Raw genomic sequence first — 25465 nt, forward strand, 5'->3', positions numbered from 1 at the left:
GTGATAGTGTGTTGAGGGTGAGTGAGTATGAGGCAGAGTGAGGGTGAGGTGTTGAAGTTTAGGTGTTGAGGGTGAGTGAGGGTGAGTGAGGATGAGTGAGGGTGAGGTGTTGAGGGTGAGTGATGTTGAGGAATTGAAGGTGAGTGAAGGTGAGGTGTTGAGGGTGAGTGAGGGTGATGTGTTGAGGGTGAGTGAGGGTGAGGGGTTGAGGCTGAGGGTGAGGGGCTGAGGGTGAGTGTGGGTGAGGCGTTGAGGGTGAGTGATGGTGAGGTGTTGAGGGTGATTGAGGGTGAGGTGTTGAGGGTGAGAGAGGGTGAGGGGTTGAGGCTGAGGGTGAGGGGCTGAGGGTGAGTGTGGGTGAGGCGTTGAGGGTGAGTGATGGTGAGGTGTTGAGGGTGATTGAGGATGAGTGAGAGTGAGGGTGAGGTGTTTAAGTTTAGGTGTTGAGGGTGAGTGAGAGTGAGTGAGGATGAGTGAGGGTGAGGTGTTGAGGGTGAGTGATGTTGAGGAATTGAAGGTGAGTGAAGGTGAGGTGTTGAGGGTGAGTGAGGGTGATGTGTTGAGGGTGAGTGAGGGTGAGGGGTTGAGGCTGAGGGTGAGGGGCTGAGGGTGAGTGTGGGTGAGGCGTTGAGGGTGAGTGATGGTGAGGTGTTGAGGGTGATTGAGGGTGAGGTGTTGAGGGTGAGAGAGGGTGAGGGGTTGAGGCTGAGGGTGAGGGGCTGAGGGTGAGTGTGGGTGAGGCGTTGAGGGTGAGTGATGGTGAGGTGTTGAGGGTGATTGAGGATGAGTGAGAGTGAGGGTGAGGTGTTTAAGTTTAGGTGTTGAGGGTGAGTGAGAGTGAGTGAGGATGAGTGAGGGTGAGGTGTTGAGGGTGAGTGATGTTGAGGAATTGAAGGTGAGTGAAGGTGAGGGGCTGAGGGTGAGTGAGGTGTTGAGGGTGAGGTGTTGAGGTTGATTGAGGATGAGTGAGAGTGAGGGTGAGTGATGTGTTGAGGGTGAGGTGTTGAGGGTGAGTGAGGGTGAGGTGTTGAGGGTGAGTGAGGGTGAGGCGTTGAGGCTGAGGGTGAGGGGCTGAGGGTGAGTGTGGGTGAGGCGTTGAGGGTGAGTGATGGTGAGGTGTTGAGGGTGAGTGAGGGTGAGGTGTTGAGGGTGAGTGAGGGTGAGGGGTTGAGGCTGAGGGTGAGGGGCTGAGGGTGAGTGTGGGTGAGGCGTTGAGGGTGAGTGATGGTGAGGTGTTGAGGGTGATTGAGGATGAGTGAGAGTGAGGGTGAGTGAGGTGTTAAGGGTGAGGTGTTGAGGGTGAGTGAAGTGTTGCTGTGGTGGTAAGTGTTTTTTGTGTGGCTGTAGTGTGATAGTGTGTTGACGGTGAGTGAGGGTGAGGTGTTGAGGGTGAGGTAGTGAGGGTGAGTGAGGATGAGTGAGGGTGAGGTGTTGAGTGTGCAGTGTGGGTGTATGGCTATTGAAAGCGTGCATTGATAGCTGTTGGTGTGTGTTCTTGGTGAAAGCGTACATGTTCTGTTTGTGTGACGTTTGTCTGCTGAATAATGGTGTTGTTGTTATGAGTGGTGCTGTGTCGTTGTAGAGTGATAGTTTGTTGATGGTGAATGATGCTGTTGTGGTGGTGGAGAGTGATGCTGGTGTGTTGGTGAGTGATGTTAGTGTGGTGCTGATTAAAGCATTTGTGATGATGAGTGGTGCTGCGTTGTTGATGAGCGGCGCTGTGTTGGTGTTAACTTATTACCACCACAGCATGAATCAGGCCTACAACAGTAGCACTTCTGACAACAGCATCACTGAGCACCAGCAATGCAACACACAGCAACAGCACATTATCACTCTGGCCCCCCACAGTACTATTGAGCAACCACACAGCATTAGTCTTGTATAGTTATTGTCTTTTTAAAAATGTATCAGCAACAGCTATTGTTCTGTATGTAGTATTGGCACATTGAACATTGTTTGAAAAAAATTTACCCACCCAGAACGAAAAAGACCATGCTACAGTATCTGTTCAAAATATTATCTTTATTTTCACTAAACACAAATCAATAATTATTTATTTTACATTGTCAAAAAATTGTAATTGTGAGGGTTTTAACTTAATCACTTAAATCTTCCTCCGACTTTTCTTTAAGAATTTTAGTAATTTTGCCATTGCAAAATATAACCTCACATGTTTGAGGCAAATAATGAAGTAGTGCTTCACCAATGTCATCCACCTCTTCGTCCAACATAAACCATTGTATAAGTGTTTGATTTTGTACATCCATCGATTGAAAAATATCTGTGTTGGTTATTTTTGTTGTTAAGGTGCTCCAATCTCCGTTTGTGCTTTCCACGCCATATATTTCGACGTCAATATTATCTTGTGGTGGTGTTGTTACCTGTTGTAGTAAATAAAAACATAGTTATATTTTTTTCCCCAAAAAGGTTACAGTGTGTCTCAGAGAGAGTGTTGTACAGAGGCAGTTGTACAGAGGCAGTTGTAGAGAGAGGCCGTTGTAGAGGGAGGCAGTTGTAGAGAGAGGCAGTTGTAGAGAGAGGCAGTTGGAGAGAGAGGCTGCTGTAGAGAGGCAGTTTTAGAGAGAGGCAGATGTAGAGAGAGGCAGATGTAGAGAGAGGCTGCTGTAGAGAGAGGCTGCTGTAGAGAGAGGCTGCTGTAGAGAGAGGCTGCTGTAGAGAGAGGCTGCTGTAGAGAGAGGCTTCTGTACAGAGAGGCTGCAGTACAGAGAGGCTGCTGTACAGGGAGTCTGCTGTCCAGAGAGGATGCTGTAGAGAGAGGCAGTTGTAGAGAGAGGCAGTTGTAGAGAGAGGCAGTTGTAGAGAGAGGCAGTTGTAGAGCGAGGCAGTTGTATAGCGAGGCAGTTGTAGAGCGATGCAGTTGTAGAGAGAGCGTGTTGTAGAGCGAGCGTGTTGTAGAGAGAGCGTGTTGTAGAGAGAGCGTGTTGTAGAGAGAGCGTGTTGTAGAGAGAGCGTGTTGTAGAGAGAGCGTGTTGTAGAGAGAGCGTGTTGTAGAGAGAGCGTGTTGTAGAGAGAGGGTGTTGTAGAGAGAGGGTGTTGATGAGAGAGGGTGTTGATGAGAGAGTGTGTTGATGAGAGAGGGTGTTGTAGAGAGAGGGTGTTGTAGAGAGAGCGTGTTGTAGAGAGAGGGTGTTGTAGAGAGAGGGTGTTGTAGAGAGAAATTGTTGTAGAGAGAGCGTGTTGTATAGAGAGTGTGTTGTATAGAGAGCGTGTTGATGAAAGAGCGTGTTGATGAGAGAGCGTGTTGTAGAGAGAGCGTGTTGTAGAGAGAGCGTGTTGTAGAGAGAGCGTGTTGTAGAGAGGGTGTTGTAGAGAGAGAGTGTTGATGAGAGAGCGTGTTGTAGAGAGAGCGTGTTGTAGAGAGTGCTTGTTGTAGAGAGAGGGTGTTGTAGAGAGAGGGTGTTGTAGAGAGAGGGTGTTGTAGAGAGAGCGTGTTGTAGAGAGAGCGTGTTGTAGAGAGAGCGTGTTGATGAGAGAGGGTGTTGATGAGAGAGCGTGTTGTAGAGAGAGCGTGTTGTAGAGAGAGCGTGTTGTAGAGAGAGGGTGTTGTAGAGAGAGGGTGTTGTAGAGAGAGTGTGTTGTAGAGAGACGGTGTTGTAGAGAGAGGGTGTTGTAGAGATAGGCTCTTTTTAGAGAGAGGCTGTTTTAGAGAGAGAGTGGAGAGAGTGTTGTAGAGAGAGCGTGAGTGTGTGTCTGTGTGTTGAAGTGATAGAGTAAGGGGAGCGTGAGAGAGCGTGTGTTCCTTACTTTTAATTTGCTGTGCCTTGTCGTGTTCAATATTTTCTGTCCATTAAATTCATGTACTGTGACATGAGTTAACATGACATATTCTCCAATGTTTATTGAGAAATCAGTAGCCTCTCTCCATAATGTGACTTTTATGTCATCAGTGGCATCTTTTAATGTAATTGATTTTATTGCCGTATGTTGTCCATTAATGAGTACAAGTTTACTTTCCTCTTCCTAAAAAGAAATAATAGTGTTCAAAATGTAAAAGCACAGAAGTGAAACATAATAATTTTCCAAGCATTGAAGACATAATTATTAAGGGCTATTGCTCTTTTCCAATGTACGGTGTTGTTCCCAAGTATGTTAAAAAATCTGTAACTCTGATGTCTCAGTTTGGCGCTCTTCTTAAAACACCTATCAACTTTACTTTTAGAAATGCAGTGTATCTTTAGCTCACCTATTTACACATTGTTAATTCTTCTTATTTGGCTGCTGTACAGATCATTTATGATCGATATGACCCCTCAGAAACATACCACCATATGTAATGTGTTACAGAGACCACACACAGAACTGCAGCCACTCTAAATGAAAGAACATGTAAGCATCAAATAGTACACATACACACAAAGACACACACACTGATAAAGGGAAAATAAATATTGTCAATGGCATAGACAACACGACACACACAAACGGACAACTCAAGCAGCGAGACCAACAGTAGAAATCACCACAACTTACTTCTGAAATGGTCCCACACACTGTCATAAGACTTCTCAAAGATGCCCGCTTTATTTCTTTTATTGGCGAAGCAGATGGTGCAGGAGGCTGCAAAATGTTTTCCGCTTCTTGAATTAGTTCTTGAGTTATAGTCATTGCTGGAAATTTTGTTACTTTTGTTTGCTTAGTAATCAGAATTGTGTTGTTTTTAATTATAAAATTGCGTATAAGTAGTCCACAAGTTTTTTGTGTCTGCTGATATAAAGTTTCCTGGTAGCACGTAGCTTTGATTGTTCCAGTTTTGTCTGCCAGAGCCAAATGAAAAAGTACTTTATTTTCCTGTTTTGCGTTTTTGTAATTAGTTTTGCTTGAGCACTTGATCACATTAACTCTTATGGGTTTTTCATATGGCTTGTTGTCATTTGTGGTAATGTTAGCGATTTCTTCAATAGTCAACATCTGAAATAGAAATATAAGTTACAACAAATGTTAAATACAAATCCATAGTGCTTTATGATCACTGTAATAGCATTCTAATATACCATAACTTTGAAGTATGTAATTGGTATATATATGATCTAAGATAGATTGGTAGTCTGTTGTGTAAGTATCTATAAGTTGTGTACATTGCAACTTACTCTCAAAGAACCCAATGAGTTTGTTAGTTTGTGAATTGCTTTGAGAGACATCCACATTGAAATCTCCCATAATGATGAATTTGTGTGCTGGATAAAAATTAGTGATACTGGTAATAATTTCTAAAAGATCTGTAATAAGTTTCTGTGGTGGTTTGTAGACTATAATAATAAGGTAATCTGTGTCCTGAATCTGTAATGTAAAATGTAAAATGTCTATCCCTTGGTGTGTTTCATAAATAGGTAATATCCTAAGCTCTTTCTTGTAGTAGAGTATCATCCCATGGTTAGTGTTGTATGTATGAAATTTATCAAATATCATGTGATCATATTGTTCTACATAAAAATCATTTGCAGTTGAGTTCCTTGTTGTGTTGATCTCAGTTAAGCAAATAATGTCTGCTTGCATTATGTTACTATCAGCTATCATTGATGTGAAATGCTTCTGAAGTGATCGTATATTGTGTGTTATAATATTGAAATGTGTTTTGTATGTATCTAATTGTGGTATTGTGATTTCAAGTTGCATTTCGGTCCTTAATCTTTCCATTTCCTCATTAACTTTTGGGTGTACTATAATTTTAGTATCATCAAAATTCTTCACGTATATGTTCTGTATACATTTAGCTCTGCTTATAGCAACATAATGTAAGTGATGAATTTTGCTATTATTAAAGTGTATATAAAGTGGCTCAATAGTGTCCCCTTGTGTGCGATGTATAGTACGTGCTGATGCTTGTCGTAAAGGAAATTGTTTGCGTATAACAGTAATAAATTTCTTAGTGTATTGAAAATGTCTAGCTATAGCATGTATTGGTGTCCATGACTTTTCTATTTGTGAATGATATAAATGCTTATATTCTTGCCTTGCTTTTTGCCCAACACTAATATTGTCAAATGATACCCAGACTAGAAATGGAGTATTGTTAATAATGTCAACAAATTGGACTATACCAGTTGCGCCATTTGTTAAACCATCATTTACATCCACATTGCAAGTTAAATCATAACGGAGCTGTAAAGCAATGTGTAATGTATGTGCAAGTCCCATAGTTTTTGTTGGATCCTTAGGCAATTGCTTTATTATAGTTTTTTTGACATTTTCTGAAACATCAGAACTCACAGTATCGTTAGCTACTGTTATATACACTGGATAATCCTTGCTATGTTTATCCAAAACAATTCTGTTAATTTCATTAACTTCAACATTTGTAGACATAATGTATGGGATTGTTTCTAAGAGACTCTCATCAGGTGGCATTTCTCTTTGCTTAATTATTAGAATATCTTCTTTAGTATGCTTCCCTTCTCTTAATCTGTTTAGTAGTTCTGCAAATTGTAGATCTTCTTTTTGACGCATAATCTTCGTTAATTCAAAGAGTTTAAAATGTTCTTTCCATAAATTAATACTTAAAGGGCCATACAAATTATTAGAATCCTGAAAAATGTATCTGTCACAAACAGGTTTCAATTGGTAGAAGTCACCAATAGCTATAATAGAAACTCCTCCAAATGGTTCATTTGACGACTTTATTTCTTGTAGTCTGTTATGTATAAAATTAAAAAAAATTTGACCCACCATCGAAATTTCATCTATAATCAGAACTTTAACATGCATCATTTGCATTTGAAGTGAAGTTCTATTTTCATGACTTAGTGGTTTATAATTAAAACTTTGTGAGACAGGAATTTTGAAAGTACTATGCAATGTTTGTCCTTGAATATTATGTGCTGCTTTGCCTGTTGGAGCAGTAAGTAAGACATGTATATTATCTGGATTTTCCCCTGCCTTTGTATTATAGTAGCGTAGTAATGTTTGATGTAGTGCAGTTATTTGAAAGCTTTTACCAACACCAGCCCCTCCAGTGCAGAAAGTATAGCATGGAGTACTTTTTGTTTTTAACAAATTCAAGTGATGGTAAACAAAATTGAGTTGTTGAGCAGTTAAGTTGTGCATTATCTGTTTGTATTTATCATCAGGTAGAATGGAGTTAGTTAAGCTTGTTTCTTCAGTTATTGTTCTAATTCCTAAATCTAATGACAAATCATATAGATGTTGATTTTCTTTATTATTCCCTTCATCACCTACATTTTCTGTTGGTATTAATTGTGGTGATAGAGGAGGGGATAGAATATTTTCATTCGACTCTTCATTCGTAATATTTGTAACTTCACCGTGATTATGGTTATATATTTTAACTTGTGAATCAACTACCTTTTTTACTATTAGATACCTTTCAAAGTAAGTATCCTTGTTAGCTATAATTTTATGTTCTTCTCTCCATGGATAGTGCAACATTAATAGTTCTCTATAATATTCTTCTGGCTCTTTGTCTTTGTTAAATCTGCGAAAGCGTATAATTTTTCGCCGTTTGCGCTTACTTAAAGCATACTTGCTATTTATATTCTGCATACCTACATCCTCCTCTGTACATTCTATTTCAATTTCTTCCTCATCTGAGCTGTAAAAGTTTCTTTCAGCAAGTAAATCTTCGGAGTCATTAATTTCTCTGGTATATTTTTTTTTGCTGGAGTAATTAAAATTTGAGGCATAATCAGCTAAAGTACACATTTCTAATGTTTTGGGTCTCTTGCAGTACTTAGCAATAATATTTTCACATTGAATGTCAGTTGAATTTTCTGGCAATGAATTAATAGTTTCCATATCGCGCATTAAATAAGTTCTTTTTTCTGGTGGGCTAGTATTAATAAATACAAATGCCCGTGAACTTTTCCGTAATGGTATCTGAAGAATGAGATATGCTGCTTCTTGAGCACTAATTTCTGTGCAATTGAGGAATTTGTTCCCTATGTGTTTAAGTTGTTCTTTGACATTACTATTGTTTTTCACTTCTTTAGCCGCTTGTGCAATAAGTTTGCTAATTCCTCTTTGCGATTTGCTAATATATGAAATAATATAGACTGCACAAGCATAAGCATCTAGTACAAACTGCAAGTCTATCTTTGCTCGCCAAGCTTTTAAAATCGTACTATTGTAGTTATTAATGAAGCATTCATCTGGTGTTCTTTTTAAAAAAATTGTTGGCTTTTCTAAACTAGTTTGTATCGAAGTGATATATTCTTTATTATCCATCTTAATAACACCTAAGAAATCATCAAAAGAAAGTGTGCTAAAAGTAGCATCATTCATAGCTTCATGGATACGTTTTAGATTATCTTTCCATTGCCTATCTGTGCCTTCAAGTGTCAATGGCTCTAATATGAGAGTTTTTGACATAGGATATTTTGGGTATTGATATTTACATGTTCTTTTTTCTTTGCGGCGGCAATTTTTAGTGTGCCCATGCCTTTGTAAATTTATTAAAGGCTGTAAAACAGTGTCATGTGACTTATTACATTGAATATATTGCTCAATAAACTCATTGACATCTTCTAATGGCGACACACCCTAGAGGGGTGCATTTTTTACCCATAGTAATGCATGTATATGTGGAGAACCTCTCTGTTGGAATTCTACTCTGTAAAAGTAGTCAACTATTTCCCCAATTGGATTTGTCCCGTTCATCAAAACACAATTAAACAATTTCCTCACTTGATAGTCAAACTGTCTAGCACATGTAATAGGATCTTCTTGTATTAATCGACATTTAGTTTCCCAAGACATGTTATTGAATTCCTCTTCTGTGCATTCATTTAAGTTTTTAACTCTCAATAATATATTTATTAAATGGTGCCATTTTGTTTCAGCAGCAGATAAAGTCAAGAAAAAAGTTGGTATTCCAAGTTGTCTTATCATAGCAAAAAGATCTCTTTTACAACTTTCCCAATAAGGAGGTGAACTGCGTATAGTTTTCAAAACTTTATAACCTTCATTAAACTGGAACAAATTTTCAATATTATATTTTATATCTTTAGCAGTAATATTCTTACCATCTGTATATTTTTTCCGTATGGAAATATTAATTTTCCCTTGAATTTGCTTAATATGTAATTTTTTAAGTTTAAAGAAAACATTAGTCATACTTTTAGCTACTCTTCTATCATGACTTCTTAATTCCCATTGGCAAATAGTACTATAATGTACCGGTATATGTCTTTCCTTATTGTTTGGCCTTCGTTCTCCACAATAAATTGTAGGGAAAGCCAAAAATTCTGAATCTTTATCCTCATATAAACCTCTTGGTGTATTATATTCAGCTGGAGCTAAACTTAAAACATTTACCCTATTTGAGGTAATTGTTTCATTTGTTAACATAGTATCTAAATTTCCAGCTTCCATGTTCTCAGATGTATCTGAAGAATAGCTTGTGTCGGAATTATCATTTACATTGTTGATTTCTGGAGGTATATACTGCCATTCGGGGTTAATTGTCACACCATATTCATTAAACATGACACTATTGGTTGCTAGCCATGTTGCTGCCTTTTTAACTGTGTTTGGGCGAATATTTTCATAATGCGTGTGCGATCTATACATTAGTTTCCTTTTTAATTTTACTGGGATGGTCATGGCATCATTCATTTGCCTTGGTAAAATTGTAACTGTTGTCATTACATCTGCAGGTACATTAACAACAGCACCTGATAATGATTTTTGAAATCCGCGTGGTAAACTACGAATTTGTAAAAAAGGTATCCTCGGAGAAACTAATCTTTCTTCTAAATCGTATAATTCTAATTCAATTGGTACATTTGGAAATGACATGCCATTTAGGACTGAACATGGTGGTATTTTATCTTTTCTGATGTAAGCATAGCAAGTCATACAAATTAAATTTGTTTTCTTGCTACTACTGTTACACCTTTTAAACATTTCTGTTTCACAAACAGTGCGAGTATTTTTAATTGTTTGTTTATGCCACAACTGGTTGCAAATCGTACAAACATACTCTGGTCCATGCAATATTTCACGATGGAATTTATTAATAATTAAATGGATTTGTTTATTACCTTTGCGTTTTTCTCCCACCGTTAACATTACATTTGTTGTGTTTTTTTCAACACCTTTATTTCCAAGATTGTCAATGGGTCCTTGTGCATCACTTCTATTTTTCCTTTTTTTCAGACTATGTTCTGAAAGGCTAAAGTAATCAAAGTTGATTTGACAGTGTTTATTTGTCTCCAGAATAGAAGTACTTGTTTGTAGCAATTGAGTTTCCTTACTAGTATTGCTATTATTCACCTTACTTTGAGTTGCTAAAGCGTCCATAGAAAGTAAACTCGCTTTATTTGCTTTTCTTTTTCGTCCCAGAGGTAAACTTCCAGTTGGTCTGTTTGGTTGAAGTACTTTATTCCCAACATTGTCAATTGTTCCTAGTGCAACAGTAGTATTTTCACTATTTTTTGCACTATGTTCAGAAAGTGTCAAGTTTCCTTTTTGTATTAGAGACTCTTTGTTTGTCCCCATAATAGAAATACTTGTTCCTGCCAAATGATTTTTCTTACTCGTATTTCTAATACTGCAATTACTTACAGTACCTAAAGGCTCGGAAGAAAGCAAACTCCCTTCAAAAATAGAATTGTCAATAACTTGAGTAGTATGTCCAAAGATGTTAGTAACTGGAGTTAAAAGACTATTTTTCTTGTGCACTCGAAGTGCTCTTTGGAATGTTTGCTTCAAAATTTCTTTTACATCTATTGGTGTTAATTCAAATGGTATGCAATCCTGCGGAGAATTTCTACATTTTTTGGCTAGATTAATTACATATTCCATAAGTGCTTCAAAAGTTGGAAATTCTAGAGTTACACAGGTTCCATTTGAATGTGGCATGCCTTCATTGTCCCTGCTATGTGAATCAAATACATAGTATGTTTGGCTATTTTTAAAAATAGAAATGACATATACACTCATACAAAGTAGTACCCCACAGTACTTCGAAATCCCTAAATGCAATGCACTGTTAATATCTGGATAGTTTTCATCAAAACGTTTAAGGACATTACCATAGAAAGGGTTGCGTAGAGTAAGTGAATAAAACCTATTATTGTGCTCTATATATTTTGGCAAATCATCAGGATGCATAAGTGTTTCATTGTTAAAAGAATGCATTTGTAGATACAAAGCATCTCCAAGGTCCATGATATAATGTAGATCGTTGGAGTTCCATGTATTAACTGGTTTGCATACATTGTGCAAAATAGCAAAAGTACTATTTGGTAAGCATTGCTTCCCTTTAGATGTACTATTAAATCTTGTATTGCCTTGATGGTAACTGGCTTTTAAACATCTATGCATGGTTTTTTGTACTCCCTTTACTTTATCCCTCTAAAGTCTATTCACAGAAGTAAGTCAAATTACTTATGTAATAACTATTTATAGTTGTTTCCAACCAAGAATATTATTTACCTTGATTTGTGGGTGATTGTACCTCAATGGATGAATCTGAAATAAGAGTAATATGAATTGTCAGAATATTATTTACATGAAATGACACGTCAAATCCTAAAAAAAAACAGGAAATGCAATAGTAGTTTGTAAAGTTAGTATACTTTTGTGTGAGAGTGTGACAGAGGGCATGATAATAGATTGTGTGTGTGTGTGTGTGCCTTCTTTTAGTTTTATGAGCAACTTTGTAGTGTGAAAGTGTGTGATGTGTAGAGTGTATGCTTGTTGCCCTGCATACTGAGTACAGTTTGTGAATTAGAGAAAAAATGAATGTAGTGAGATAAACATTTCTATGTTTTGTATGAAATGAGTGTTGATAGAAAATGCTAAGAAGTAGGGTGAAAAATAATGGAAGCATGAAAGTTAGTGAGCCAGTTAAAGTAATTGGTATTTTTTTTGGTAATGTATTATTATGAACACATCATTCTGACAAAGGAAAGTTGTGAGGGAGTATAGTAAGCGGCAAAGTGTGTGCGCTTGGGCATGCGCGAGAAATGATTAATGTGAAAGTGAAATTGATAACTCAGTTTCCCTATAAAATAGTCACTATGAGCATCCTCCACCCCCCAAAAGTAAAGAGTGACAGTATTTTACGTTGTTAGTCCGAATACTTGAGTCTCATAATGCCAGGTAAAAGTGGGAGTCAACTGTTGTAAGAAAGTAGATGAAAGCATCTGCTATTCAAAATAACAATTAGCATGAGGCTTGTTATAGTTGTAAAATAGCAGGAAAAAAACAGTAATGTTAATGTAATAAACGTTCCTGATAAGTAGCAAAGTGTTGTAAGCTTTGTGTGCCAAAGGATGGAGCAGTGGAGTAGCAAGGAAATGTTGTGCAGGGAGGGGACAATATGTATAATTAGTGTGAGCTACATATGCAGAGGTAGGAGTTGACTTTGATAGACATTCTGTGCATTTATGGGACCTGTGCTGTATTTGAGTAACATATGGTTCAAATTAGTGTCCCCTGTTTGTTACCATAAGGAGGGCTCATCAGAATTGGAAGGGTAGGCTGTGCAGGCATGGCCTTCTTATTTGTACAAAGCATTGGCACTTTAGTATTGAATTAGCAGGTCAAATAGTTCAAGAGATGTGGCAAATTGGTGTGAGATGCCCATACCCGAACAAAATGCCTGAGCATCAGAGTTGGCTCCCGAGTGTGCATGCATTTGACTGTGTGTTGATATGTAGTGTAAATTTTTAGTGATGTGTGGCCAATTTGTGTATGTGTTGTTTTTGTTACTAATTGTTATGCAACTGTGCTTTATAGATGTGGCAAAGTAGTTTGATGTGTGTGTGCCTTAGGAGGACCCAGCGGAATAGGCTCTAGATGTAGTTAAAAAAAAATTTGGAATGAAGGGTGTGCTGTATAATAATAGGTATAGCTGTAGGAATTATAGTCTAAAAAGCCGTGTGTTCAAACGAATTTTTTTAGCTCTAAAAATTCTTAATGTAAATGTTGTGAATTGGTGCAAACTGTATTTTTAATTTAAAAAATGGATGGAATAGTGTAGTATGAAAAATGTGCTGGGCATGTAATGTACCAATGTGCTTTAAATCCCAGTTTCCCATGTTTGTTGTGTAAATTAGCACGACCCAACGTTAGAATGTCCAAATACCAATTGACATGCATGTAATAGATTGCCTAAAAAAATGTGTATTTTGCCAAGAGAGTCTGTGGGCTGGTTGTGCGTGTTGACGTGCGTAAGTAAAAGTCGAAGGTGTGTTTGAAGAACGTGGCGATGAATGAGAGCAAAGCTATGGTGTGCGTGTTTCCGTGTAAGAGAGACTGTGAGTGTGGGGGTGTGTTTGGGATAGAGAATTTGTGTGTTGCTTGTGTTTTAGTGTTTATTTACGCTAGTGAAACACATAAAAATTTTGATAAGTGAATGAGACAGAATGTAAGGCAGGATGGGTGTGTATGCTTGCAAGATGCACGTCTAAATGTTGTGAACGTGTGCGTGTTTACGTGCGTGTATGGAAAAGAGAGAGTCTGTAAGCTGTTTGTGCATGTTACCGGGCATGCGTGTAATAAGATAAGGAAGAGGCACTCACGTGTGCGTGTTGGCGTGCGTTTTTTTTTTGTGGGTGGGGGGGATGTTTGGAGAGCGAATTTGTGTGTTTGTTGTGTTTTTGGGCGTATTTACGCAAGTGAAACTCAGAAACATGTGGATGAGTGAATGAGACAAAACGTAAGGCAGGGTGGTTGGGTATGCTTGCAAGATGGACGTGTAAAAGTCGTGAAAGTGTGCGTGTTTCCGTGGATGAATGGAAAAGAGCTCGAGTCTGAGGGCTGTGTGTTCATGTCGTGCGTGTGGACGTGCCTGATTGGGATAGGATAAGCAAGAGCCACGACCAGAAAGATAATTTTGGTGGACTGTTTGTGCATGTTGCCTTGCGTGCTGAATGGAAGAGAGAGATGATTATGTGTGCCTTGCGTGCTGAATGTAACAGAGAGATGATTATGTGTAATAGTTCCAGCAATTGAAAGACAGGGTTGTATGTTTAAAAGTGGGAAAAAAATTTACGTCAGAATATGAAAGGCAGAAAAGTGGAGATGAATGAATGAGACACAAGGCAGGGGGCGTTTGCTTGGAATAAGAACGTGTAAATGTGTTCAAAGTGTGCGTGTTCCTGTGCCTGAATGCAAAAGAGAAAGCCTGTGGTCTGTTTGTGCGTGTTGGCGGTCGTTATTGTGATAGGATAAGAAAGAGCCACGAACAGAGATGTTTTTTCGTGTATGTGTCCCAGCTGGTGAAAAAGTAGAAATTGCTTTGATTGTATGCATTCTTGATGGCGGTGTGACTGCACCTTCTGCACGAACGCAAATCGTGCCTCTGAAAGAGTGTGTGCAATGGAGAGGGGAGAGGCATGGTGAGCTGTGCTTGGTGTTTACTGAGAAGGACCCTGTAGGGCGTTGTAGGTGATGTGGACGTGATTGATTGCCATAGAATAAGGAAGAGACACGAACATGGTGCAAATGATGTCAAAATGGCATTTAATATGAACGATTAATTGTAATGAAGTCCGCAAACGTTTTGCTGTGGCCCCCTCCCCACTTTACAGAGGTGAAGATAAAAATGAAAATCAAACGTGTGGTGCATGGATGTGAACGATTACAGAGTGTTTGTTCTTTTACTGCGTATTTGCGCGAGTAAAAGCCTTAAAGGTGCAAATGAATGAATGAGACAGAAGTGAAGACAGGGGGCGATAAGGTAAGGTAGGGTGGGTATGCTTGCAAGATGCACGTGTAAATGTTGTCAACGTGTAAGTTTTTCCGTGGATGACTGGAAAAGAGATGTAGTGTAAGGGCTGTTATTGTCTGTCGTGCGTGTGGACGTGATTGATTGGCATAGGATAATTAAGAGACACAAACATGGTCCAAATGATTTGAAAATGGCAGTTAATATGAGCCATGAATGTAACTGCTAAACACATTTGTAAGATATTGCGAAGTGGTGTGAGATACGTGTCCTAAATGAGTGAGCAGCGGAGTAGTCCAAAAAGTGTGTGCAATCGTGTGACGCTTATGTGGTATGTCATGTTGATCATAGAGACAGGTAGAGGGAGTGTATAGTGGCCTTTAAAAATACCCTTATTTCACTAAGCGTTTCCGTAAGACAGATAATTCTATGACAACAGTAACATGCAGATGTACTCACCTAAATTATTGTTTGTTGAAGATCACAAGTGGTACAGAATGATTAGCAAACAGTCTGTGTTGTATCTGTAAAAGAAAAATTATAATTTAGTCACATGTATTACGTCCGTCTTTAATGCTCATTAGAGTACGATTGATATTTTTTGGGTGAGGTCAATGAAACAAATGTGTTGGTTAATATTTTTGTGGATCTGGCAATGTAGTTATAGGAACCATAAGAAGGAGGGTAAGATCGAATAAGAAAGTATTCATGAGCTGAAGTGAGCAAAGTAAAGGCGAAAATGAATGGTAAGAGTGTGCTGTTAAAGGGACCTAAAAGAGTGAACGCTGAAAATATATCTGTTTAGAAAGTAGAGAGATACAGGGGAGAATGTGTAGAGGTAGAAAGCTTGAAAATGAGAGGAGAAAGAGATAAGGAAATGTAGAGACGACCAAGTAATTTAAACTTGTAAGGAAAAGTCAAGTGTAGTACGAAAAAAAGTACAAATGCACTTACATTCCAAAGTAGTCGCGTAGTGTCTTTGAATCTGTAGTCTTCGTTGCAAATACAGCGTCGTTCCGTGGGTCACTCTTGTGTTTCTGGAGACGAAAAAGGCTATGGCTCACAATGAGCCTTTCGTGATCTTAAATAGGCCGAAGTGGAGAAGTTTCCTGGTAAGGTGTTTGGAAGTGGACAAAGGATGAAAGGTACATCCCCTTCCCTTGGCCCCGGGAGATGTCTCCAGAGATAATGTGTGTAACTCCCAAGTGTGAAAATGTGAATGTGTATGTAGATGTAGGTTCGATTGTGGCGCCAATAGCGACTTTCGTGTCTCCTTGAGGCACCACTTGTTAATGTACGTGTCTTCACGCACGCAGCAAGGAAGAAGCATTCCGAAAAAAAGTAACGTAAATCCGAGGAAATCTTACATTTATCCATATATTTTTGAAACTAAACAAAGTATAAAGCAATGAAGGGTGTAAAAGGTACGTGGGTATAAAGATAATGTAAAAATATAGCGGCGTTGTAGTCCTAAATGTGACGTTAAGAATTCGTGCTCATTCTTTCACAATAAATGCTAGTGAAGTAAAAGAGCACTTGGCACACTAAGATGTCAAACATATTGTAACTGTGTAATCTATTCATAAGTTGTGTGTGATAGAAAAGGATGTATAGTGTTTGTGTGTATGCATGTGCTAAGCATATACTGAGGGCTAGTGTTCTATGTAGATTGTTAAGAACTGCACAAAAACTTCCCGACTGAGGCCTGTGTGCACTGACAGGGAGGGCTGTTTGGACTGAATGATTGTTGTGTGCACTGTGAGTTATGTCTGTGTGCAGATAGTGTCTGCAGTAGGAACGGATATCGTACTGTATGCAGTGTGTTTGAAGGATGTGTGCATTGTTAGTGAGGCCTGTGTGCAGTGTGAGTGACGCCTGTGTGCAGGTGGATTTAGAGTTGATAAAAGTCTCAGAATGAGTTCTGTGTGCACTGACAGTGAGGTCTGTGTGGACTGATTGATGGTTGTGTGCACTGTACGTTCTGTCTGTGTGCAGATATTGATTGCAGTACGCACTGATAGCGTACTGTATGCAGTGTGTTTGAAGGATGTGTGCATTGTTAGTGAGGGCTGTCTGTAGTGTGAATGACGCTTGTGTGCAATTTTTTTACTGTTGCGTGCACTGAGTGAGTGCTGGGTGCACTGTAACTTCTGTCTGTGTGCAGTAAGTATGTGCAGTACGCACTGATAGCGTACTGTATGCATTGTGTTAGAAGTCTGTGTAAAGTGTTATAAAGGGCTGTGTGCAGTGTGAGTAAGTGCTGTGAGCAGTGACTGAGAGGTGCTTGCACTGAGTAACGCACTTGCTTACATTTTTCTTTTGATGGTAATGCGTTAGTGATATGTTTAGAATTAGTGTGCCCTGTGTGTTTGCGAAAGGAGTGAGCAGCGTAGTCTGAAAGGTAGTGTGTGCAGGCATGGAATTATTATATGTACAAAGCATAGGCACTTTCGTTTTGTATTTGCAGGTCAAATCCTTCAAGAGATGTGGCAAAGTGGTATGAGCTCCCTGTGCCTAATGAGTGAGTAGCCGAATCGGATGACGATTGTGTAGATGCATGTCACTAATGTGTGTTGAGAAGTAGTGTACATTTAGTGTGTATGTCCAAGTTGTGTATAGTTTGGCAAACATTGTCAATTCCGATGACACAGACTTTTATATATGTGTCGCAGTGTTGTGATCTGTGCGTGCATTAGGAGGGAGCAGGAAAATTGGCTCAATATACTGTATGGATCAAAGGTAGTGACGAAGGGTGTGCTATTTAAAAGCACGTACAGCTGTAGTTAGTATATAGTATTGAAGATGCATGTTCTAAATAATGTGTTTTTCGTCAAATGCGTCACTTATGAAAGTGTTGTGAGTTCTATGTAAAAAGAAAGGATGGAAGAGCGTAGTAGGAAGGATGGGCTATGGAGTCATGTGACAAATGTGTTAAAAGTGGCGTGTAATATTGTCTGAAAATTTGCACTTCAAATAATTTTCAAGATGTGGCGAAGTGGTGTGATCTCCCTGTGCAAAGTGAGTGAGCAGCAGGGTTGGTTTTCGAGGGTGTGCATTTATGTGACGAATGTGTGTTGTGAATGAGACTGAGGTTAAGACAAGGTGGGATAAGGTAAGTAAGGGTGGATATGCTTGCAAGATGCACGTGTAAATGTTGTGAACGTGTGCGTGTTTCCGTGGCTGAATGGGAAAAGACAGAGTCTGAGGGCTGTGTGTTAGTTACTGTGGTGCGTGTGGACGGCCCTGATCCGCACACGTAAAATATCGTGTTATGATGGTCGATTTGTTGTGGGTGAATGCCCTAAGCAGGCCCTTCGGGATGTTGCTATGCATGTTTTGTGTGTAACTTTGGACTATGAAACGTAAGTATAAAACAATAAGACCATTGTACGTGCATGTCATCGAATGTGTAAAAGAACGTGCCGCTTGACACATTGTTTCTAAAGTTGCTTCCCTTGCTTTATGGTTTGTGTGAAAAAAAAGGCGCCTTTCGGTCTCTTTAGTTAACATTTGCATTTCCCCGCGGATGGGCGACAACAGATTACAATCTTTACGACTCTGCTGAAAGCAATTCAGTCTCCTGGGGTGGTTAGGCCACAGACGTTTGACTCTGGCCCCCTCCCCACCTTACAGAGGTGAAAAGAAAGAAGAAAAAAAAAAAAGTTGTCGTGCATGAAAGAGAGAGTCTAGCCTGTTTGTTTTAGTGCGTATTTGCGCGAGTAAAAGGACGAAAGGTGCAGATGACTGAATAATGATTAAGTTAAGACAGGAATGGATAAGCTAAGGCAGGGTGGGTATGCTTGCAAGATGCACGTGTAAATGTTGTGAACGTGTGCATGTTTCCGTGGATGAAAGGAAAAGAAATAGAGTGTGATGGCTGTGTGTTACTGCCGTGCGTGTGGACGGGCCTGATTGGGATAGAATAAGCAAGAGGCACGAGCAGAAATCTGTTTTTGGTGTACTGTTTGTGCATGTTGCCTTGCGTGCTGAATGCAACAGAGAGATGTTTTTATGTTATTGTTTCATCAATCGAAAGACACGGTGTTATGCTTAAAATGAAAAAAAGTGCACGTCAGAATAAGAAAATCTTAAATGTGTAGATGAATGAATGAATGACACCGAAGGAAGGGGGTGTTTGTTTGCAAGAAGCACGTGTAAATGTGGTCAAGGTGTACGTGTTTCTGTGCATGAATGCAAAAGAGAAAGTCTGTTATTTTTTGTGCATGTTGTCGTTCGTGATTGGGATTGGATTACAAAAACACGAACAGAGATGTATTATTCGTGTATGTGTCCCAGCCATTTAAATATTGTTAAATAATTTGATAGTATGGATTGCTGAGTCCGGTGTCACTGCCCCTGCTGCACGAACGGAAAGCGTGTCTCTGAAAGAGTGTGTGCAAGGGAGAGGGGAGAGGCATGGTGAGCTGTGCTTGGTGTTTACTCAGAAGGAACATGTAGGGCGTTGTAGGTGACAGGCCAAGTCAGCATAAGATATATATTCCAAACAAATGCGCGTCCAACATTATTTACTGTGAAAATAAAGACAAAGATGTGTCATAAATGTGCTAGACGTAGAGGTATTGTTCGGAAGAGACAGTAGCAGGGGGATTTTGTTTACAAGATGCACGTGTAAATGTCTATGCTACAGATTTTTTTCCTATATGTGTCGGCGTGTTGTGATCTGTGCGTGCATTAGGAGGGAGCTGGCGAATTGGATCAATATACTGTGTAGATAAAATGTAGTGACGAAGGGTGTGCTATTTAAGAACACATACATCTGTAGTTACTATATAGTATTGAAGACGTGTGTCGTTCTTTTGAGTGAGTGCTGGGTGCACTGTAAGTTCTGTCTGTGTGCAGTAAGTGTGTGCAGTACGCACTGATAGCGTACTGTATGCAGTGTGTTTTCTGAAGTCTGTGTAAAGTGTTAGTGAGGGCTGTGTGCACTTTGAGTGAGGCCTGTGTGCAGTGTGAGTAATTTCTGTGATCAGTGACTGAGAGGTGCTTTCACTGAGTTGAGTAACGCACTTGCTTACAGTTTTATTTTGATTGAAATGCGTTAGTGATATGTTTAGAATGAGTGTGCCCTGTGTGTTTGCAAAAGGAGTGAGCTGCGGATTCTGAAAGGTAGTGTGTGCAGGCATGGAATTATTATATATACAAAGCATAGGCACTTTCGTTCCGTATTTGCAGGTCAAATTCTTCAAGGGATGTTGCAAAGTGGTATGAGCTCCCTGTGCCTAATGAGTGAGTAGCCGAATCGGATCACGATTGTGTAGATGCATGTCACTAATGTGTGTTGAGAAGTAGTGTACATTTAGTGTGATGTATGGCCAAGTTGTGTATAGTTTGGCAAAAATTGTCAATTCCGATGACACAGACTTTTATATATGTGTCGCAGTGTTGTGATCTGTGCGTGCATTAGGAGGGAGCAGCAGAATTGTCTCAATATACTGTGTGGATAAAAGGTAGTGACGAAGGGTGTGCTATTTAAGAGCACGTACAGCTGTAGTTGGTATATAGTATTTAAGATGCATGTTATAAATAATTTGTTTGTCGTCAAATGCCTCACTTATTGAAAGTGTTGTGAGTTGTATGTAAAACGAAAGGATGGAATAGCGTAGTAGGAAGGATGGCCTATGGAGTCATGGGACAAATGTGTCTAAAATGCCGTGTAATATTTCCTGTTCTTTTTCACGCAAAATATTTGCCAAGATGTTGCGAAGTTGTGTGATCTGCATGTGCAAACTGAGTGAGCAGCAGTGTTGTTTTTCGAGGGTGTGCATTTATGTGACGAATGTGTGTTGTGAATGAGACTGAAGTTAAGACAGGGTGGAATAAGGTAAGGAAGGGTGGGTATGCTTGCAAGATGCACGTGTAAATGTTGTGAACGTGAAAGTTTCCACTATGAAACGTAAGTATAAAAAAAAAAAAATCATAATAAACAACAATAAGACCATTGTACGTGCATGTCATCGACAGTGTAAAAGAACGTGCCGCTTGTTTCTAAAGTTGCTTCCCCTTGCTTTATGGTTTGGCGGAAAAAAAAGGCGCCTTTCGGTCTCTGTAGTTAACATTTGCATTTCCCCGCGGATGGCCTACAACAGATTACAATCTTTACGACTCTGCTGAAAGCAATTTAGTCTCCTGGGGTGGTTAGGCCCCAGACGTTAGACTCTGGCCCCCTCCCCACCTTACAGAGGGGAAAAGAAAGTCGTGCATGAAAGTGAAAGAGTCTACCCTGTTTGTCTTAGTGCGTATTTGCGAGAGTAAAAGGACGAAAGGGCCAGATGAATGAAAAGACTGAAGTTAAGACAGGGAGGGATAAGCTAAGGAAGGGTGGGTATGCTTGCAAGATGCACGTATAAATGTTGTGAACGTGTGCATGTTTCCGTGGATGAAAGGAAAAGAGATAGAGTGTGATGGCTGTGGTGTACGTGTTTCTGTGCGTGAATGCAAAAGACAAAGTCTGTTGTCTGTTTGTGCATGTTGTCGTCCGTGATTGGGATAGGATAACAAAGAGACAAGAACAGAGATGTATTATTCGTGTATGTGTCCCAGCCATTTAAATATTGTAAAATAATTTGATAGTATGGATTGCTGAGTCCGGTGTCACTGCACCTGCTGCACGAACGGAAAGCGTGTCTCTGAAAGAGTGTGTGCAAGGGAGAGGGGAGAGGCATGGTGAGTTGTGCTTGGTGTTTACTCAAAAGTAACATGTAGGGCGTTGTAGGTGACAGGCCAAGTCAGCATAAGATATATATTCCAAAGAAATGCACGTCCAACATTATTTACTGTGAAAATAAATACAAAGATGTGTCATAAATGTGCTGCAGGTAGAGGTGTGGTTCGGAAGAGACAGTAGCAGTATACTGTGTAGATAAAAGGTAGTGACGAAGGGTATGCTATTTAAGAACGCATGTGGCAGAGATGTAAGAAATAATTTGATAGTATGGATTGCTGAGTCCGGTGTCACTGCACCTGCTGCACGAACGGAAAGCGTGTCTCTGAAAGAGTGTGTGCAAGGGAGAGGGGAGAGGCATGGTGAGTTGTGCTTGGTGTTTACTCAGAAGTAACATGTAGGGCGTTGTAGGTGACAGGCCAAGTCAGCATAAGATATATATTCCAAAGAAATGCGCGTCCAACATTATTTACTGTGAAAATAAATACAAAGATGTGTCAGAACTGTGCTGCAGGTAGAGGTGTGGTTCGGAAGAGACAGTAGCAGTATACTGTGTAGATAAAAGGTAGGAAGAGACAGTAGCAATATACTGTGTAGATAAAAGGTAGTGACGAAGGGTATGCTATTTAAGAACGCATGTGGCAGAGATGTAAACAAACTACATGCGCGGCCGCCATTTTTTTTTCCTGGGAGGTGCTGGTGTGGCAGGAGTGCTGATACGGCAAGGCTGTGTTGGCGGGGAGAAAGAGAGGAGGTGCTGATGTGTGAGGGGGAAGTCGCGGAGAGAGAGGGGAGGTGCTGGTGTGGGAGGGGAGAGTTGCTGGTGTGGGAGGAGTGCTGCTCGGGCAAGGCTGTGTTTGCGGAGAGAGAGAGGGGAGGTGCTGGTGTGGGAGGGGAGAGTTGCTGGTGTGGGAGGACTGCTGCTCGGGCAAGGCTGTGTTTGCGGAGAGAGAGAGGGGAGGTGCTGGTGTGGGAGGGGAGAGTTGCTGGTGTGGGAGGAGTGCTGCTCGGGCAAGGCTGTGTTTGCGGAGAGAGAGAGGGGAGGTGCTGGTGTGGGAGGGGAGAGTTGCTGGTGTGGGAGGAGTGCTGCTCGGGCAAGGCTGTGTTTGCGGAGAGAGGGAGGGGAGGTGCTGGTGTGGGAGGGGAGAGTTGCTGGTGTGGGAGGAGTGCTGCTAGGGGAGGAGAAGCCCTGGACGTGAATGCTCGTGCATGTTTGATCACGTGATTCACATGAACTGCAAGAAAACCGCGGCTGAAAGCCCTTTGGTTTGAAGAGAAAATAGCCGACTTGAATTCTCCCCTTCCCATTCCTGCGGAATGGTAAAGGCGAGACCTAAAAAGGAGGTAGCCGTCTACGTTTCGACCCCACGCTGCAGCAGTAGGCGTTCTTGTGGCCTTACATCGGGGTCTTCATCAGGACAAGGGTGTAACCGGGGTGCACTACAATTTCTGTATAAATGTAAATAATATAATATAAGTGAGAGATCCCATTTGAATTTAGGGAAAAGCGATAATAAATATCAAAGACCGTAGTGAACAGTAGAGTAACTGATTCAGAAATTACCATGGTACGTAGAGGTATTTTCATACGGTAATCAATTGAAGGAATCCACTTTTCATTCATCAAAATCTAGAAAATGAACAATCATTTGCTAAGTGCTGGTATACCATATCATAGTTAAGAAAATGCGATTATATAGCATCTCTCTATCAGTAAATGATACATGATAGCTCTTACCAACGGTAAAAAACACACACACACACACACAAACACTCCTGCGTGGACCAGAAGAAACCAAAATTCTATCTTAGCCAATACTTATGGTCATGAATGTCATATTTAGTGCATAATGAGTAGGAAGAATTATATAGTGTGCAATGCACCAAACTATGATGAGTACGCCTTTTCGAAGGTGTTACTTGGCAAATGACTCTATACTGGATGGTGCTCCAACCAGGAAATACATCGGACCCTGTTGGTTAAAAAACAATCGGAACCTCCTGTCTCTAATCATCGTGGACGCATATCGCAATAAATCAAGAACTAATAAGACTCTCATGTGGCATTCGTTATGAATCAAGATCTAATAGAGCTCTCATGTGGCATTCGTCATATAATCAGAAGACATACCTGCAGGTAAAGCACAAGAGGCGTCTAATAATCTCAGCGTATTGCCAAACAATGATGGATAAACGAAAAACCCCCGACCTGCGGAAATTGAGAACAAGGGGTGTGTCGCTCGGGTCTTATCATCTAAAACATTAAACATTACCATCATTGTGGCACGCTATATAACCACGTACCTAATCGGGGCACTTGTAATGCGTCATATTTCAATCAAATTGCTTGCATCAGCGGTATCTGCAAACAGGAAATTGGCTATCAGTGCTAAGGAACACGGGCCTTAGTAAAGATGATATAGTATTCTAAACCGTTTGTTACCTAATACCGGCGTGAAATTCCTACGATACGGGAAGGGTAGCCTCTCTGTGCTTGCGTTCAAAGCCGAGTGAGCATGCTGCCGATATAGAGAAGGGACTACCCGTAGGATGCTTCCGGGTCGTTTCCAAGGGCAACGGTGAAAGCTGCATTGGCAATCAACGATATAGCCGATATAAAGAAGGGACTACCCGCAGGATGCTTCCAGGTCGTTTCCAAGGGCAACGGTGAAAGCCGCATTGGCAATCAACGCGGACTATCATTGTATCTATAGCCCTGGTTCCGAGTTGTTTATAAAAGCATTGGTGAGGTCCGTTTGAGCAGATAGAGCGGACTTATTAACACAACAACGTGGCCACTTACAAAATAACACGAACGATCAAGGGATCAAAGGTTTGCCCTCAAAGTAGATTAATACGATCTAACTGAAATCTAACCAGTGTGTCGTGTTAAGTATGGTTTCTTAATATTTTAGAGAGCAGCGTTCAACAGATAATTTTGATATTGGTGATCATGATTTACAGACATCCACAGGGAGAGGTCGCCACGCACCTCTCACACAGGAGGGTGAGGTAGCAGTACACGTCATGTTAAAAGAATTTTTAAATAACAATCATTTGGAAAACAAACCTAGAGAATTGTGAAATTACTCTTTACAGACTTATCAGAAATTATTCAAAAGGACAATTTCTATTAAGAGAGGAAATGGTCAGTGTAACAAGGAACACATTACCTAAAGTTGTATTATCGATGGTTAGATCTGAGTCTTGCACAGAACGGTGAGGTAGCAGTACACATCATGTTGATAAAAATTGCCTAGAGAATTGTGAAATCACTCATTATAGACGTATCAGAAATTACTCAATAGAACAATTTCTATTAAAAGAAGAAATATTCAGTGTGACCAAGGACACATTGCCTAAAGTTGATTGATCGATGATTAGGTCTAAGTTTGCCAAAATCAACAATACAGTAATCCAATTATTAAAGATGCACCTCTCGAACATGAGGGTGAAGATCTTACAGTTAGATTTTCAACAGCCAAATCTGGCCAACTGTGCATGACTACTTTCAGCCTCATTTAGTCCATTACGGATGGTATCCAAAGTGATCATCCATTTTGATTCTCTCAAAGTGAGGATGTGTGTGATATCACCCCCTCTGGGTCCCAGGTTAATCTTCTCTAGGACTAACCATTGTAAAGTATCTGGAGTGTGGCCTTTCCTAGTGCAATGATCTACCAAGGGGGCCCCCTGTACTCCACATCTAATCCGGCTGCCATGCTGTAATATGCGGGCCTTAACTTTTTGTTGAGTTTGGCCTACATATGCCAAATCACATGGGCATTTGATCCAATAAATTACGTTAGACGTATTGCAGTTAGTATGGGATTGGAGTGTGTAGGTCCTGCCTCTATATGTCAAATCTTTTGTCTGGATCGTTGTGTCGCATGCTGCACAAGAGCCACACCTAGTGTGACCCACAATTGGTGGAAGGTGCCATAATGATTGAATTGTAGGGTTCTTTGGTATGGGTAGGAATGATTGTACCACTTGATCTCTAATATTGCGTGCTCTTTTGAAAGAGTGCAAGGGTAAGGCATTCTGTCCAATGTCATCTGCCACTAAATTCCAGTGATGATTGATAATTTTCTTGATGTCATTACTGCGAGTAGAGAATGTGGTTA

The 25465-nt window shown here is 40.2% G+C and overlaps 1 protein-coding gene and 1 long non-coding RNA gene across 2 annotated transcripts; both read right to left on the reverse strand.

Annotated features, from left to right (window-relative positions):
* Nucleotides 1-2026: 2026 nt before the first annotated feature.
* LOC147717441 (uncharacterized) lies at nt 2027-4794 on the reverse strand. The gene is made up of 3 exons (XM_086920503.1): nt 4495-4794; nt 3769-3984; nt 2027-2384 (listed from the first exon to the last, which is right to left on the reverse strand). The coding sequence occupies exons 1-3, from the start codon at nt 4627-4629 to the stop codon at nt 2100-2102; spliced, it is 636 nt and encodes a 211-aa protein (XP_086776629.1). The 5' UTR covers nt 4630-4794; the 3' UTR covers nt 2027-2099.
* A 29-nt stretch (nt 4795-4823) lies between these two features.
* LOC147717442 (uncharacterized) lies at nt 4824-15383 on the reverse strand. The gene is made up of 3 exons (XR_015295805.1): nt 15116-15383; nt 11416-11451; nt 4824-4932 (listed from the first exon to the last, which is right to left on the reverse strand). It is a non-coding gene; the product is annotated as an uncharacterized LOC147717442 (long non-coding RNA).
* Nucleotides 15384-25465: the final 10082 nt, after the last annotated feature.

The sequence above is a fragment of the Lissotriton vulgaris genome, chromosome 5 (genome assembly GCF_964263255.1).
Source record: "Lissotriton vulgaris chromosome 5, aLisVul1.2, whole genome shotgun sequence".
Taxonomy (NCBI): Eukaryota; Metazoa; Chordata; class Amphibia; order Caudata; family Salamandridae; genus Lissotriton; species Lissotriton vulgaris.

Coding starts and splice junctions, on each gene's coding strand:
- LOC147717441 (XM_086920503.1), bottom strand. CDS start 4,629: ATGACTATAACTCAAGAACTAATTCAAGAAGCGGAAAACATTTTGCAG. Junction 3,985..4,494: donor TGTGTGGGACCATTTCAGAA/GTAAGTTGTGGT, acceptor ATTTCTTTTTAG/GAAGAGGAAAGTAAACTTGT. Junction 2,385..3,768: donor CAAGGCACAGCAAATTAAAA/GTAAGGAACACA, acceptor TTACTACAACAG/GTAACAACACCACCACAAGA.